The following is a 16,279-nucleotide window of genomic DNA, read 5'->3' on the forward strand; positions in this document are numbered from 1 at the left end:
GGTATCCACAGATCTCTGACTTGGGCCGGATAGGTAAAGCTGCTGGGCTGAATGATAAGAGCATCATAAATTTGAGTCCAATTTTGACACCAAGGGGTACTCCACACTGAAATTTGGCCTTGTGTAATTTGGTAGAAAGAGTGGTCCTTGAGAATTGGTAGAATTTTGATGATGGAGGCCCAGAAGGCTGATCGAGGAGCGTTTGGATTTGGGCGCCAAATAGAAGAGTCTGGAAAATACTTGGATTTTAACACAGCATGGAGAAAGTCATTTGGATGCTCTGCAATTCTCCAAGCGGCCATGAGTATGAGAGCCTGGTTTGTGGCTTGGAGATTTTTAATGCCCAGGCCTCCTTCTTTTTTTGGTGTGCAGATATCTTTCCAAGCCCTGAGACAAAGCGATTTGGCACTTGCTTCTTCTCGAACACCAGTCCACCAAAATGTCCTGATAATGGCGATGAGCTTTGCAATAAAAATTTTGGAGAAAAGAATATTGGACATGTAATAAACTGGGATAGAGGCAAAGACAGATTTGATAAGAGCGAGTCTTGCAGCATGGGAAAGCTTGTCAGCCTTGTAGGTGTTTAATTTGGATTTGAATTTGTCGAAGACAAAATTGTAGGCTGAAGCTCTATCTTTTCCTGGTAAAATGAGGGGGTGGCCTAGGTGAACAAAGTTGTTGTCGATGAAAGGCACATGAAATATCTGTTTGATAGAATGAATGGTGGTAAGAGGAACATGTTTACTAAAAATTATTCCCGATTTGCTCCAGTTCGGAGTTTGTCCAGATCTTCGACAGAATTCCTGCAGAATATTCTTCATTTGGGTGGCTTCATGCATTGTAGCTTCCCCGCAAACCAGCAAGTCATCTGCAAATAGTAGTGAGTGGATCGGAGGGCAGTTTGGCCCTAAAGTTATACCTGCAAGACGCTTATCCGACATAGCTTCTTGAAGAGCAATGGACAAATCATTTATTGCAAGAACAAATAAATAGGGAGACAGGGGACACCCCTGTCTAATCCCTCTATGGCCATGGAATCTCGCAAACGGCTGACCATTAATAACAATAGAAAAAGTTGGCGAGGAAACACACGAGTGGATCAAATTTATAAAATGGCCATGCAACCCTTTACGATTAAGAGCAGCAACAATGAAGTTCCACTCAAGTCTATCAAAAGCTTTTGCCAGATCAATCTTAAGCATGAAACTTTGATTTTTCCAAGAGCTCAATGCAAAAGAGTGAGTGATTTCCTGAGCAATAATAATGTTATTACTTATCCGTCTACCTTCTATAAAAGCTTGTTGCGAATGATGCACATAATCCGGCAAGTGAGGTTTTAGTCTATTAGCCAGGCATTTCGCAATAATTTTATAGATGACATTGCAAAGACTAATGGGTCTATAATCAGCTGGAACAAGAGGAACAAGCTTTTTGGGTATAAGAGCGATGTGAGTGTCATTGATATGAGCTGGCATAATACCTGTTTGGAAGAAGTTCCTTACCAGCTGCACCACATCTTGTCCTATCCATTCCCAGGTTGCTATGTAGAACTCAACATTGAAGCCATCTGGTCCCGGCGACGCATTCCTTTTCATGTCCTTCAGTGTGTCAAATATCTCTTGGTTATCTGGAAGAGAGTAGGTGTAGTCATGTGTGTCTTGTGGTGGTTGTGTTCCCATGAATGGCCTGCCAGTGTTAGCATTCGTAGATGCAAATATGGATCTAAAATAATTGACAAACGTGTTGCTGATCCCATCTGGCATATATTGCATTACACCATTTTCATCCTTAACCGAAACAATAGTATTGCGTCTCTTTCTTTTTGCTATAGCATTATGAAAAAAGGAGGTGTTTCTATCTCCATCCTTTATCCATTGCTTTTTCGCTCTCTGCATATAAGAATCAGTTAGCTTAGTCATTGTCTGTTCATACCTTGCAACAAGAGATGCCTCTAGAGTGTGGTCTTGCAGCTCTAAAGGTTGAATCTGAATTTGCTTGATCTGTTCCTCCAAGTTGTTGAGCTCCTGATTCAAAGGTTTTTTCTTCTTACACCAAATCTTAAGAGTACCTGCAAGATGGTTAGTCCTAGAAGAAAAGGATTTGTTTCTGGTAGAATTCCAATCAGCTTTTGCACAATTTTGGAAATCCTGCTCTTTAAGCCACCAATTTTCAAATTTGAATGAACGTTTAACTCTACGAACAAGTCCTTCAGTTGAAAGCAAGATGGCAGCATGGTCACTAAGACTATGAATAATGGGCATGTTGTAGACATTTGATATAGGAAAAGTAGCACACCATTCACCATTAACCAAACATCTGTCTAATCTTTGAAATGTGGGTTTAGAGGCAAATCTTTTATTTGTCCAAGTGTAGGCGGGACCACTAAAACCCAAATCAAAGAGACCACATTGTTTTACAAAAGTGCGAAAAGCATACATGCGAGGGCGATTTATATTAGGGGAGTTCTTATCCAAATCATATAAAAGCTCATTCATATCCCCTATACATAACATAGGGAGGTTAGAATTATCATACACAAAAGCAGCAACCTCGTTCCAGATTTGGCAAGTTTGGCGATGATACGGATCACCATAGATACACACTAAGCCAAACTTCATATTACTAGTACTATGTACAACGGTAGCTAAGATAATATGAAAGCTAGCACTATGAACATGAATATGCAGATCATTGTTCCACATTAGCCAAAGCCCACCCTAGCGACGTCGTGAGGGAACTACTATAGCATTGTCCATGTTGAATCTAGTGGTGAGATCAGAAGATTTTACCTTCGAAGATTTAATTTCAGAAACAAATATAATCTGAGATGGCTGTGAGAGGAACGAGAAAGTAAAGTAGACAAACCGCGGGTAGATTTTTAACGGCCGACTAGGCAGGGATTTGCGTCTTACCCCACTGTTGTGTTGCAGCCACCCTTTTGAATAATCTGTACGGTCGCGTGCGCTCTCTGGAATTTTCTAGCTCTCTCACACGAGAGTGTGCATGCATTTCTACAGTAGCTAGCGGCCAACTAGAAATTAAAGCGACCGCGGTAATGGCGCAGAAAATATTAATTATGAGAAACGAAAAACATGAGAAAATCGTTTTAAATTACATGGAGCAGCTTGTATTTTCTTTTATAAATATGTCTTACTGTTATTGGATCTCGATTTTTTCTTTCGATTTTACAAATAGATTTTATATTTATAGTCTGAGCAATCGAACTTTGTATAGTTCTTTGATTTATATCCATGAACAACCTCCAAAGTGCAGTATTATTTTTGTTCTGGAAAACGAGGGTCAAGTTGCCATATTTCTCATGTTTTCTGAATAAAGTCATGTTTCCCACGAATATCATTTATTAGTAAGTGGAATGGCTCCATTTATCATATTTAAAATTAAAATTCTTAAAATTTAAATTTCTACAATACAAAATAATCAATGTTTTAGGTTTGTCCTGAGTAAAGAAAAATCAAATGCGACCAGATTTGTAGAAAAATATGTAAGCATCAATAATGTCAAACCTATAGTACTAAATATAATTTACAATAAATCTAATTAATTTAAATTGTCATTTATATATTGATATATTCAAGTATATACTCGGATAAACTTAAAGTTGTTTGGCTTTCGACTGTCCTGAAAATAAAATATTTTAAAATGGTGGAAGTAATATTTATGCGCATTTACTTTGACGATAAACTCCGTGAGATTAACATATCTAGGCACGTGTTAACAGAAAGCACTCGCAGATGTGAGAGTATAGTATTTATTATGCATCTTTCTTAAAAACTAAGTTAAATACTTTTAAATATCATCTATTTATCTCAACATGCGAAGCATGTACCCTTGACTAGTATAGAAAAAAGGCAAAAATGTGGCGGGAGAAAGTGGCGGGAAAATATGGCGGGAGAGGGGGAGAATATGGTGGAAGAGAGGTGGCGGGAAAAAGTTTGTCGAGGAAGGCGGGAGAGAATGGCGGGAAAACGAACGCCAGACTATTACCAGAGCACGACAATGCAGTGATCATGCATATTGTCGGAGCCTAGCAGGCCACTCGCCGATGGCTACGCCGATTGACAGGTGGGATCGGACTGCCGTCTGACGAGCTGTCAAGGACCAGACCGGACGACGGCCTGATCGGCAATCCGCCGGCCGATCGGGCGACTAGATAACCGACCGAGTTACATTTCTGAAATTTTCTGAAAATGTGTATCATTCCTGAAAAATATTAAATAATTCATATTGTTTTGAAAAAAATCACCAGCAACTTCATAGCAACAACGGAAATGATTATTCACAAAAAGGAAAAGGAGGAAAGGACTGACGTTGATGTCGCTATGACCAAACTGAATCAAATTATTGCGCTATGGACCTCTGGTTGCATGATATCTCTTCTGTACGCGCTGTTTGCTCACATTAGCTCGTTTCGACTTCGTTCAACAACCAGAGTCTAAATAAAAGTCGGCTCCCGTAAACTTCACAAGTCTAAATAAAAGTCGGCTCAAGTCGTAAATTTCACGAGTAGCTTGCTAAAAACTGTCAGCAAGCAACATATAAGAATGCATCATGCAATTTTGAGTAGCTCGTTATAGTTCACTTGTAGTTGTCTCCGAAACAAACTTGACATGGCTCCAGCACGATTGGCTAAAGCCTCCGAGAGCACTCAGCCTCACTCACGCTGAACACTCCAGGGACGAGACTCCTCGCATTGACCTCACAATGTATGCATTATCGATTTACCTTCCGGGATTTACGCCATGATCATCAGTCACAATGGATGGCAGAAGTACGAGCACTTTGTAAATGAGAAGAGGAAAGGCGGATGAAGAAATGTTGAAAATCAACCCAATATGAAACCAATAAAATGCTCACAAGCTAGAATAACATCTGGAAATCAGGAAAGCGGTCTTCGTTGGGCACTCTGCACCCCAGCCACAAATCTCTATAACAAGGTCTAATAAAAAGTAAAACCTCACAATGCAATCGTACTGCAGGCACTAGGCAGAACCGACTTTCTGTGAGGTGAAAGCAATAACACTGGTGTTTCAGCGTTACGAACAGGGTGCCAACTGTGATTAACCAGTAATGTCCATAAATGGCTCGTGAAGTGTCGCACAGCAAAAACACAGCGTGCCTAATCTGATATGGTATTTCTTCACTTGCCAAGTATCTTTATGTGCCCATCTTATTTTGGCTGTTCTCCTGCGCTACAACTCTTCCATGAGAATCCTGAGAAAAATATTGACATCCCAAAGGTTGCTAATTCTGTAAAACAGTTTAATAATCAGACACAGACACAGAATAACCCTGCACAGATGCTAACATGCTGTACCAAGCAATGACAAATAAAGGCTAAGGGCATTTCCTTTGGATTAACTAATCCTGGGGGGGGCGGGGGGTGAACTTTCCCGCACATGAGTGTAGTCAAACAACCCTAACTGCGGCAAGGTTTTTAACTCAGAAATCACATGAACCATATCATGAACTGGGTGAAATGGAGGGACTGGATTGCAGGGACATTTAACACTGGCATAACAAGATGGATTGTAGTGCACTATTTCATGAGTGATCAAACATCATAAAAACAGAAAGTAAAATTGTGCAGTGTGTATTAACAAGATGGTATTCAACTTGGAACTCTGATATCTAGTGGTGGACGGCTGAGCACACAGTACTGAGAACAAAACCTCCTGGGTTCAAGTATAATTGGTCCTCTAATGTGAGTGGCAGAGATCTTACTCGATTTTCCAAGTTGGGCATTTAACTCAGTTGTGTTATTTCCAAGCCCTAAACTGGAACTTTGTGTCTCTCGATTGCATAATATGATTTATATAAACCTAATAACATGCATACAAGTATAATATTCAACAATGAAATAAGCGGGTTTAACATTTGACATTGAACTCGTGGTAATTTGTATTCGACACTTACCACAGATTCTATTTTTTCCTCAGTAAGGAAGGATGGTGTGGGACTTGTGCAAGAAACTTAACAATCACTGCCTTAGATTCACTGTCATAAAATAGAATCTTGGTGTATCATAGCTCATTTTACTGGAAACAAATAGCTTACATCCATATGTTATTTTTTCTCTTCACCGTCAGAATCAGACTCTGCAAAGACAGTTTCTGGCTGAGTTTGAGCATATGCTGGCGCAATAAACTTTGGGTCATTTTTCGCAGCATCGGCATATTTCAGAATTGCCTCTCTTGGATCTTCATCCATCCAGGTCTCCTTGATTAAACCACCTTCCTGTAAAAATTAAATTGAGCGTGCTGTCAAGTTAAAGTAGGTATACTTTGGGAAGAAACACAAAAACACACTTAGGAGTACAAAAATAACCTAAGTTCGCCATACATATATAAGATAAGGAGCGATTAATATGTATATTACCTTCATGAGATACTGTGTCAGCAAGCTGCCTTTTGTTGTACCAATTTTACCACCAAATCCTGGACCATTAACAGGTGCTTCTGGCTTGTGCGATTTGAGGGGGTCTTTCATCATCTTCTCTCTCTGGCGTTTACGACTTGGTTGATCTCTGAATAGAGGCAGTGCATGTGGATTGTGTATTAAAGGTTGCACCTCATAATCGTCAACAGACTTTTTCCTCGGTGCTCTTCCGACACATACAAGAGCCCCCCTCTGACTTACAGATGGATCATACAAGATATGAGTCCCACCTTCCTTCTTGTCCCCAACTGTTGCAAATACCTGCAGAGATAGAGATGTTCAATAACTGAGTAATATCCTCAAAATGAATTCAGCCCCAGTAAATCTGCAAGTACTAAGCAATAACCTGATTAATCCTTGGATGCCAGAGAGACCTTATGACACTGTAATGTGGTGAAATTCCCACCCTTGATACAAGCTCTAGTTTCCTTCTATCAAAGAAGCAAAGTAGTCCTCCGTTCCTGCCATCTTTCTCAACAGAGGTTCCTGTAAAAACAAGCTGTTCGTCTGGGCTAAATGATGCATTTGTCTCTGCGTAGTTATTTGGCAGATCTTCGAACACTTTCAAAGGAGTCTTCATTTTCCTCAAATCCCATATCTACAAAATATTTCCAATGCAATTTAGAAATAATATATCCCAATAAGAGGAAGAGGACGGCAATGCTGCAGTGCTTACCATTATCATATATTCACATGACAACAATACAACAAAACAACACAAAAATAGCTAACCCAGTATATTAACTGAACACATTATGCATTGCTAGGTTGAAACTGAAGAACTAGTAATAATCATGGCTAGTAAACCTCCCTTTTAATCCACAAGGACATTACTCGCAATAATTCAATGCTTCAGGAACATAGCAATGTACCTCCACATCTATACCCTAACATGTACATTCAAGTCCTCAAAGAATAAACAAGTGGACAGCTCAAGTACTCAACTAAACCATGCTTGCTACCAACTTTCATTGTAAAACATGGAATATTCAAGATCAAGCAAACGTATATTTTTAAGAGGGAAATGTAGATGAAAACGCAAGGCTCGCTGGAATGATACTTAACCTAAATACCAATCAACTTTTTAGTGTGTACAGGTATGCATGGTAGGCCCATATCATGTTAAGGCAGTTCTGCGAAAAAACATTTGAAGCCTCAAAAGTTCAAATCCTAATAGGTGCAAGACAAATTACCTTTAGAGTACTATCCATACTTCTTGACAGAAGAATTTGCCCATCTGTAGAAATTTTGACCCCAGTGATATCTTCTGTGTGTGCTTTTTCAACATGGATATCCGGTCTACTTCCCCATCCAGTCTTTATGGTCCAGAGCTACAGAAGACATATCATTCAGGTCATAAAACATATTAACCAAACTGTCCGTCTAAACACAAAGTGATAGGGGAGTTAAAGAAATTTTGCAGTATATATAATGTACCTGAATGGAGCCATCCCCCACCCCAGCAACAATACGCTTGCCTTCATGATCCCATGCACATGAAGTAACTGGGATACGCATCGGTCTTTTTAGCTTAGGTTTGATGACCTGTTGAAAATGTAATGGGGAAGTTCAAGTATTCAATACTAGAGAGGAGCTGGGGCTTTAGTCATGCAGAATAACAAGTAATTCACTTTAAACAACTGATCTGGTGCAAAAATAAACAAAGGCGCATTTTTATCTAGTGAACAGAAAAAAATAGTTCAACTTACCTGCTTTTGACCACTAAAGTCCGAAACATCCCAGAGACGTAACGACCCATCTTCTGATGAAGTTAATATAGTTTCTTTTGACTTGGGATTCCATTCGCCAGCAGTTAGTCCAGAAATGTGGCCCTTTGTGTTCTTAAGATCGCGGATGTACATATCACCCTTCACAAACTCACCGAGAGAAAGCCCGTCCCGATCGTATATCTGATTGGAAGCATAATGTAAATGACATGTTATTAATCCTAGGGGGCGGCGGTTTTCGGAAATTCAGGAAGATAGCAAAAATGAATACCTTGGCTTGAGCTGAACCAGTGACACATAAGAATCGATCTGATGTTGGACTCCAGCTCAGGCTACGAACTTGATGTCCCTCACACGGTTCCAATTGCCTAAATGACTGTAGCTTCGAGTTCATGCCTTGGAAGTCATACATCCGTACAGTATAATCATAGCTGCCAGACAGCACTCGGGATCCTGTAGGGTCAACAGCAAGGGCTGAGACAACCTGCAAAGGAAATAAAATGATTATTACGCAGCTAAATACATTTGAAACTATAGCAGCGTGATCCGGACGACTCTGGATAGCATTACAGGAGGCACCTTTGAGGATTACACGAAGAACATGCTAGTCCATGTTCGATTCTAAATTTGTGGATGTATCCAACTTTACAACGGATTGAACATTCAACTACTACTAACTAACAAGAACCGGCAAGCTGGACAATGACCAAAAACTCATTCTGCTTGAACATATTTAGAGCTGGCATGGCATACACCAAATAGATTGGCGAACAGTAAAGAATTTCAGACTTCTATTCCTGCCTCCTTTGGGGTCTTAATGATAGAAATTCTCTAGAGAAAATTTATGTGGTATATGCATGTAAGACACATGTAGAGGAATGTTCTAAATACGTGCTGAGTGTGAATTTACACATTTTGTCTTCCCAAACCAGTTAATTTCGGCTATTAAGCGAAACAAATAAGAAATCTAAGAGCTGCCACAGGTATCCAGAAATTATAGAGCATTCGAGCAAAGCTAGCTGTAACGATTCCAAAGGTAAACCAATTCGATGTGGCAAAGGAAACAGTTTGTGCGTGCAGTTACCTTTGTGTGCCCCCGCAGAACAATTTCGTTGCTAAGAGGAATCCGGCCGAAATCCTCCCCATCATCCTCCATATCGTCATCGTCGTCGTCGTCGTCGTCATCCTCGTCGTCGTCATCATCTTCGTCCTCATCCTCCTCGCCCCCCTCCTTGGGCGGAGGAGGCCGAGGCGGCCCGACCATGTCGCCGTCCTCGTCCTCACCCTCCTCGTGCACCGTCGGCAGCTGTGCAGGCGGCCGGGGCGGCCCAATCATGGGTCTACTCTCCTCTTCATCCTCCTGGCTACGAGCTGAGTCCCTGGGCGGCAAAGGGGGGCCGACGAGGACGCCGTCGTCCTCCTCGACGGCGGAGGTGGAGGAGCTGGAGCTAGGGTTTTGGGGCTTGCGGAGGGTGGAGGAGTGGGACGCGGCGCTTGGGCGGGAAGGCGCCTTGCCGAAGGATGTGGGAAAGAAGGTGCGCATCATGGCCTCCTCGTCCATCTCGCCGCCGTCCGCCATGGGGGGCGCTCGCCGCCGGTGCCGGTGAGGTCGGGATGGGAGATTTACAGTTCGGGAGAGTTTTTTTTTCTTCCGGGAGCGCACCGGGTCTGCCTGGGTTTCCTGGTCGAGCCGCTGCTGCCCCGTAGGCCGTAGCCAAGGTTTCAAGTTCGAGGCGTCTACTCGAAAGAATTTTTGTACTCACTAGTAAAATGCCCGTGCGTTGCCACGGACGAAGGGAACAATACATATAAATAATTTAAATAAATGGCTTAAATATGAACTTCGCATCACAACCTATGGCTTTTTTCTACAACAAGAACCAACAGCATGAGATGGAATAGTGGAAAGGTGAGCCATGGTGTACTACGCAAGCGAAGGGAAACATAGATATCAAGTTGTATCATGGACCTTGACCTTTTACTGAATTAACGCTTGAGACGGCCAAAACTCCCTCACGGTCAAGCGAAGCACAAACATGGGCTGCTCCATTGTGAGTGGCCAAATATACTACTCAATAAAATGATATTAGCATGTCATACTATATAATACCCTTAAAAAATTATATAATTGCCTCATTGAGATATCCTCACACACCAAACTGATTACTTCATAAACCGTGTGACTCCCCCTCTAGTCCTCCCGTTCCAGCACATGTGTGTTGCAGCAACATTCTGCACACCTCAAATTTACAACATATGGAGAGCTCAATCTTGATGCCCTCTGGCTCCTTACTGGCATATAGTGTTACACATTGATTTGCTTATGCAACCCTCAATGTTGACAGCACCATGGCTTTGAATCATACATCCAACGGAAAGAGGTTGCCATCATTACAAAATAGAAGCTCCTCCTTGGTAAACATATGCATACTTTCCTCCTCTCTCAACTTCATTATGCATAGAAGTGAATGGAAGCATGACATAGCACTTTCTTGCAAAGGGCTCGAGGACAGACTGCATATTCTCAATTAAAGATCCCATGATGAAGGAATTCAATCATTACATTTTCACAAGTTCAAACATGAAAAAATTGGATCGAAGCACTATTTAAATACAAAACATAAAACAAAAGAGGACCAACTCAGACAGATGGATACAGTCCACCAGTGATGCCCATGGTCGAAAGCCTTGGCAAGCGCCCCCAAGTGAGGACTACCATAGAAAAGGAATTCTTAGTACTACAATGTCAAGTTGTACATACATCTCCTAAATTTATGCACCATATCAGTTGAGGATATTTAGTTACATATCTATTATTATTGTACCAAGGAACCCATCAGTGCACACTGCTACTAACCAGGGGACAGTATTTGCAAAGACATGGACCTCAAAAGTTGATTTTCCTACTACATAGACAGTCATCTTCAATAACAGGAAATTAATTATTAGAACTACAATGATAGAGTAAATACATCTCCAGAATTTATGAACCATTTGATATATGTACTACTCTCCGGTGCATCTATGAATCGAAGAGAGTATGTTTGGTCAAGATTTGGATAGTCCACAACAAACTTATTGGAAAGAACAAACAAAATTCTGGTGAGAAACCCACAACCCTGCGTGCGCCAACCCCCTGGCCTTGGCGCAGTACATCAGTTAGGCACAAAGCCTCCTCCTCCTCCTCTTCTTGCCGTCCTCAAGTCTCTCATTTTCTTCTGTACTCCCCCACCTCCGAGACCACGACATCTACCTCACTCGCCAAGCTCAAGGCAACTTCTCATGTTCAGAGTCATCCCCATCACAACCTCCATGTCCACAGATGGGTGTCCAACCATGTGAACCTGAAAAGGAGGTCCGACCATCATAATAATCAAATATATGTACTACTTCTAGGTAAAAAAAAAAAGTGCACTTGATTTGTTTTGGTACGAGCAACAAGTTTGCTCAAAACAATATCAGATCTAGAGCTCTCATCCTGTCACTTCACTATCTATCTTCTCACCTACAAGGACATCAGATAATCACTACTACTGCATATGGTTGGGGACAATACTAACTATGATGGCAGCAAGCTTTTTAAAACACAACATGAATGTTCTACAATGGCCTCTACTACTTTGTAAGAAATCAAATATTAATGATAAAGAATAATACTGGACCTCAGATATGTACCACTTGTCAGTAGCCAGTGGTAAAGAGAATTAGTCTGTTTCATATGAAACTACTAACAATTCAACATCATTGGATGATGCTCCCAACATGTGATAAATCAAAGCGAATTTTGTCTAGTTTCTACACACACGGAGAAGTTCTGGACCTGTATATGCAACATAATCAAAAACACTAAATTACTTGTGACAACTTCAGAATGAAGAAGAAACTGAATTGAACACAATAGGTGGATTTATATTTTGTTGACGAAATTTAGGATCAAACATTTTTCTTGAACTACGTGTTAGCCTAATAAACTGGTACGGAGGAAGTACTTTGTAAGAAATCAAATATTGATGATAAACAATAATACTGGACCTCAGATATGTACCACTTGTCAGTAGCCAGTGGTAAAGAGAATTAGTCTGTTTCAGTGTAATAAATGGCTCTGAAGATATCTCACTGGCAATTTTGGCAATTTTATCTGAAACTACTAACAATTTAACATCATTGGGTTATGCTCCCAACATGTGATAAATCAAAGAGAATTTCGTTTACTTTCTACACACACGGAGAAGCCCTGGACCAATACAGGCAACATAATCAAAAACACTAAATAACTCGTGACAAATTAAGAATGAAGAAGAAACTGAACTGAATACAATACGACCAACTTACCAAGCTGTGGCATCTTACCAAAAACATAATTAATCATCTCAATTTTCACTTTTGAGTTTTGACCCTGCAGTGCCCACAGCCCCACACAGATAAAAGAAAGATATCGTGCTATGGACTGCGGGTGCAAGATGCAGGAATGCAAGTACTGAAGAATACATCGCAGCTTATTTCTACATGGCCACCTTGTGCATTGAGCAGTATCTCTGTTTTGAGTGTATAAGGTACAAATATTCTCATTCCTAGTAAAATTAAGTCACAAGGAGATATTAGAAGATGTCAGAAATGAAGAATACATTATTTAACATTGATGGTGGATAAGCACATGTTCAAAACTTTTCGGTACATAACTCCCACTGTCAATCTTTACAAGTTCAAGATAATATCTCTCAGCAGTAAACATTAAGCATGAGGTTCTTAAGGCGTCACTACATGTCAGAAAAATTTACCAACCAGAACATATGAAAATTTTAAGCATTGTACTTGATGTACAAACCAAAAGCTTTGTAAGCATGCCTCTCTTATGATTAGAGTAGCCATGGTACAATCAGAACAAAATGTTTCAAAGCAAAGTACATAAGTTAAAGACCAAAATATTAATTGATTTCTAGCAGCATTGATTCCCTAAGAGGTTGACACTTACCCATGAAAACTGTCCACCATGGAATTTGTTGTCATTCCCAGCCAAGATCGAAGCAAGTGGACTGAGCTTCAGCAAGCTAGGTCTTGCCATCCTATTTCCCATCTTGTGCATAAAAGCAGTGCAAATGAACACCAAGTATATGTATGTCATGCCTAAAATGTACTTCCCATCATAGGTAACATCCACGTGAGTAGTTGGTGATCCAAGCTCAGGTAACACTGTCTTCTCCATTCTCGTCGATCATCTTTCCATCCACAGAACCAACAACAATTGAATCATTCCAAGTACTTACAGAGACTGGAAGTTGATCCCCTGTGATAACTGATGTCAGTGCGAACAATGCAGCACCAGTGACTCGGAGGAGCTACCCGCATCCCACCTGCAGAGCAAGTTATCATCCGGTCCCAAGAAGGTTGACTCAGAGGGTTCAACCTGCACGATTTTACTGTCGTTAGTAATGTCTCGCATCTTGATGTTAGTTCCATAATTCTGGAATCGCCACCCCGTGACAACCTTCCCGGTCTCAATGTCGACATGGTGGACGCTGTTGGAATAGGGAGCGCTCGTGTCTCCAGGACTCATGAGCAGCATCAGCACGGATTTCTTCGGCATGGAGTAGGAGCTGCCCTTACTACCACCGCAGCCGTCGGAGATCTTCCCTGAAACGCCCTTGCCGTGCACGCCGTGGTGGAAGTTCTGGACCACCTCTATCCCAGCGCCACTGACCAAGAACATGTTGTCGAGCGCGCCGAGCCTCTGGCTCTGGATGTTGATGTCGTCGCCAGCCTCCTCCTCGACCTCCTCGATCAAGTCCCTGGCCGGGGCGGCAGGCGGAAAGGGCTGAAGCCGTCCTCCACGCTCTCCCAGACGGCATCTATCTCTGCGAAGAAGGTGTCAATCTCGGCCAGCTTCTGGTTCGCTATGGCCACGGGCCACCTCTTCCTAGTCCCGAGCTCTCCGCGAGCTTCGCTGCTTCGTGACCCTGCGGCGTCTCTGCTCCTCTCGTCTGTCCCCAACCCGTCGACGCAGTCAAGCTTGGACAAAAAAAGAGGAGCAAGCCGCAACAGTGACGAGCCGTCGCGGATGTCACTCCCATATGATACCTCTCCGCGCGCTCGGCCGCACTGTCCATGTCGCTGGGTGCAGGCCTCCGGCACGGCGTCTGTGGGAACTGGGGGAGGCGGCGACAGGGAGATACGGTACACGGACTCAAGGCAGCAGCCGTTAGAGGAGGTCGTCGCGGGCGGCCGCGTAGAGGCTCGCGTGGTGGCGCGCGGTGCAGTTGAGGCGTGAGAAGCGGCATAGGCGGCGGCAGGACGGCGATGTGGGAGGAGGAGGAGGAGTTTTTGAGTGATGAGGGGCGACGGAATTTGAGGAAAGGTTGGATGGAGCGGGCGACGGGATCTGAGGAAAAGTTGGACGGAATGAGGACGGACCATGGTATTGTCTGACGACGGAACGTCTTCCCATTTTTTAAGTAGTAGAGATGTCAGATTCAGGTGTGATTTTGGTAGTGCACTCTCTCCAGAAAATGAAACAGGAATTTGATAAACTGCGAGGATTGTTGTTTAGATCGAATATGCAGACCAATAGTGAGAAGAAAATGCTCGATTATCAAATGTTGATTGATGCCTTTATGTTTGTAGCACTCTAAGACTATCGATCATCTACCCCTTCAATGCTCTTACCTTAGGACTGTTTACTAGTTTTAGATTCTCAAGAGGCTAAATCACGGTGCATTCCTTATTATGACAAGTGCCGCAATTTGGCCGGGATCTATTCAGATCCATGGAACAAAATGATCAAACTAGACTATACCTCCGTCCACAGTTCAAGAATCACACACCATTACACACGTATTTTAACTATCACATATCTTAATTGATAGACTCGATCACGCATATGAGCGGAACAATCGAATCTTCAAGAACAACAGTAGGTGGAACCTTGTGGGGTTTTATCTTATTTGTACCTTTAAAAGAGTTTGTCTCACATGATCCTTCTATGTAGTTGTCCATAACTTCTCAACATCTTTGCATATGAAAAAAAGATGTCCCTCATCCTCGAATAGTTTATTGCACACCACACATCTTGTATCCAGCTTGACTCCACGTCTAGCTATATTCATTCGTAGAGGGTGGATGTTGTGGGCAAAGCGCCACATAAAGTGTCGAACCTTGGCTAGGTAGTTCAGATTTCAAATAAAGTTTCATGTTTTTTCTCTCCACTGATGTCCGAAACTGCTCTCTTCTGTAATGGTATCTTTTCGCGCCATAACATTTCAGTATGGACACGATATGCTGACCTGATAGAGAACAAACCAAACCTTTCTGATCAAATTGTCATGCAATGAAGTTATCATGTTCCTCACTCATTGTGATGCTAAGGATGTCAGTAGCATCTCTTGCACTAAAAAAGTTTGCCAAACTAGTTGCTCGTCCCATGTTAAGATACGTGTGTAATGGTGTGTGATTCCTGGACTGTAGACAGAGGTCTAGTCTCGTCACTTGATATCCATGGATCTGACCAGATCCTGATATTCTCCCTGGATCCAACTCTCCCAATCATCCTTTCTTTAACTACCTCGGCACCCTTCAAAATACTACGCCACATATAACTCATCCTGGGTACTGCGGTAGTTTGTAATATGTTGCCATCTGGAAAATACTTTGCTCATAACACCTATGCACACAAGGAATATGGTGACCGGAGTAAACAACAAGCCTGCCGTGCAAGCATGGCAAGGTTAAAAGAATGGAGGTCTCTAAAGCTGAGTCCCCCCTTGTTACTTTGGCAAGGTCATCTTCTCCCAGCCTAGTCAATGCGAATGGTGCACATCGTCTTGCTGGTACCACCAGTAGCGATATATCATGTTGCTAGTCTCATCACACAAATCCTTTTGTCAAGTCAAAACAGGACATAACGTATGTCGGAATGGCCTCAGCCACAACTGCGGTTAAAATTTATTTGCCCGCCTTTCAAAGAAAGCGTTTCTTCCAGCCCTGAATGTGTGCCCAAATTCTTTCTTTAAGATAGTGGAAGCACTTTGCCTTCGGTCTCCCAATGTACATGGGTAGACCCAGATATTTCCCATCCGAAGTTTCATGCTACAAACCCAAAATAT

At 42.1% G+C, this 16,279-nt stretch overlaps 1 protein-coding gene and 1 pseudogene across 4 annotated transcripts; both read right to left on the reverse strand.

The window, feature by feature from the left end:
* Nucleotides 1-4,854: 4,854 nt before the first annotated feature.
* LOC127299497 (uncharacterized) lies at nucleotides 4,855-9,877 on the reverse strand. 4 transcript variants are annotated; one of them, XR_007850469.2, is made up of 9 exons: nucleotides 9,268-9,876; nucleotides 8,455-8,667; nucleotides 8,166-8,366; nucleotides 7,894-8,001; nucleotides 7,650-7,787; nucleotides 6,803-7,054; nucleotides 6,397-6,717; nucleotides 5,935-6,255; nucleotides 4,855-5,232 (listed from the first exon to the last, which is right to left on the reverse strand). XR_007850469.2 is itself a non-coding variant. In XM_051329482.2 (9 exons), exons 1-8 carry the CDS (start codon nucleotides 9,760-9,762, stop codon nucleotides 6,085-6,087), a joined length of 1,899 nt encoding a protein of 632 aa, XP_051185442.1. In that variant the 5' UTR covers nucleotides 9,763-9,877; the 3' UTR covers nucleotides 4,855-5,232; nucleotides 6,076-6,084. The 4 variants fall into 4 exon arrangements, 2 of the variants coding, with proteins under 2 accessions (XP_051185442.1, XP_051185436.1); XR_007850468.2 differs by having other exon boundaries at nucleotides 4,855-5,268; XM_051329482.2 differs by having other exon boundaries at nucleotides 6,076-6,255; nucleotides 9,268-9,877.
* Nucleotides 9,878-13,053: 3,176 nt separating this feature from the next.
* On the reverse strand, nucleotides 13,054-14,043 carry LOC127332743 (protein CYPRO4-like; annotated as a pseudogene).
* Nucleotides 14,044-16,279: the final 2,236 nt, after the last annotated feature.

The sequence above is a fragment of the Lolium perenne genome, chromosome 1, assembly GCF_019359855.2.
Source record: "Lolium perenne isolate Kyuss_39 chromosome 1, Kyuss_2.0, whole genome shotgun sequence".
Taxonomy (NCBI): domain Eukaryota; kingdom Viridiplantae; phylum Streptophyta; class Magnoliopsida; order Poales; family Poaceae; genus Lolium; species Lolium perenne.

Bases quoted from the DNA above. Each gene is read 5' to 3' on its own strand.
- LOC127299497 (XM_051329482.2), bottom strand. From the start codon at position 9,762: ATGGCGGACGGCGGCGAGATGGACGAGGAGGCCATGATGCGCACCTTC. The intron at 8,668-9,267 runs GTAACTGCACGC...TTTCCTTTGCAG, and splicing joins TTCTGCGGGGGCACACAAAG to GTTGTCTCAGCCCTTGCTGT. The intron at 8,367-8,454 runs GTATTCATTTTT...GCTTCCAATCAG, and splicing joins CTGGTTCAGCTCAAGCCAAG to ATATACGATCGGGACGGGCT.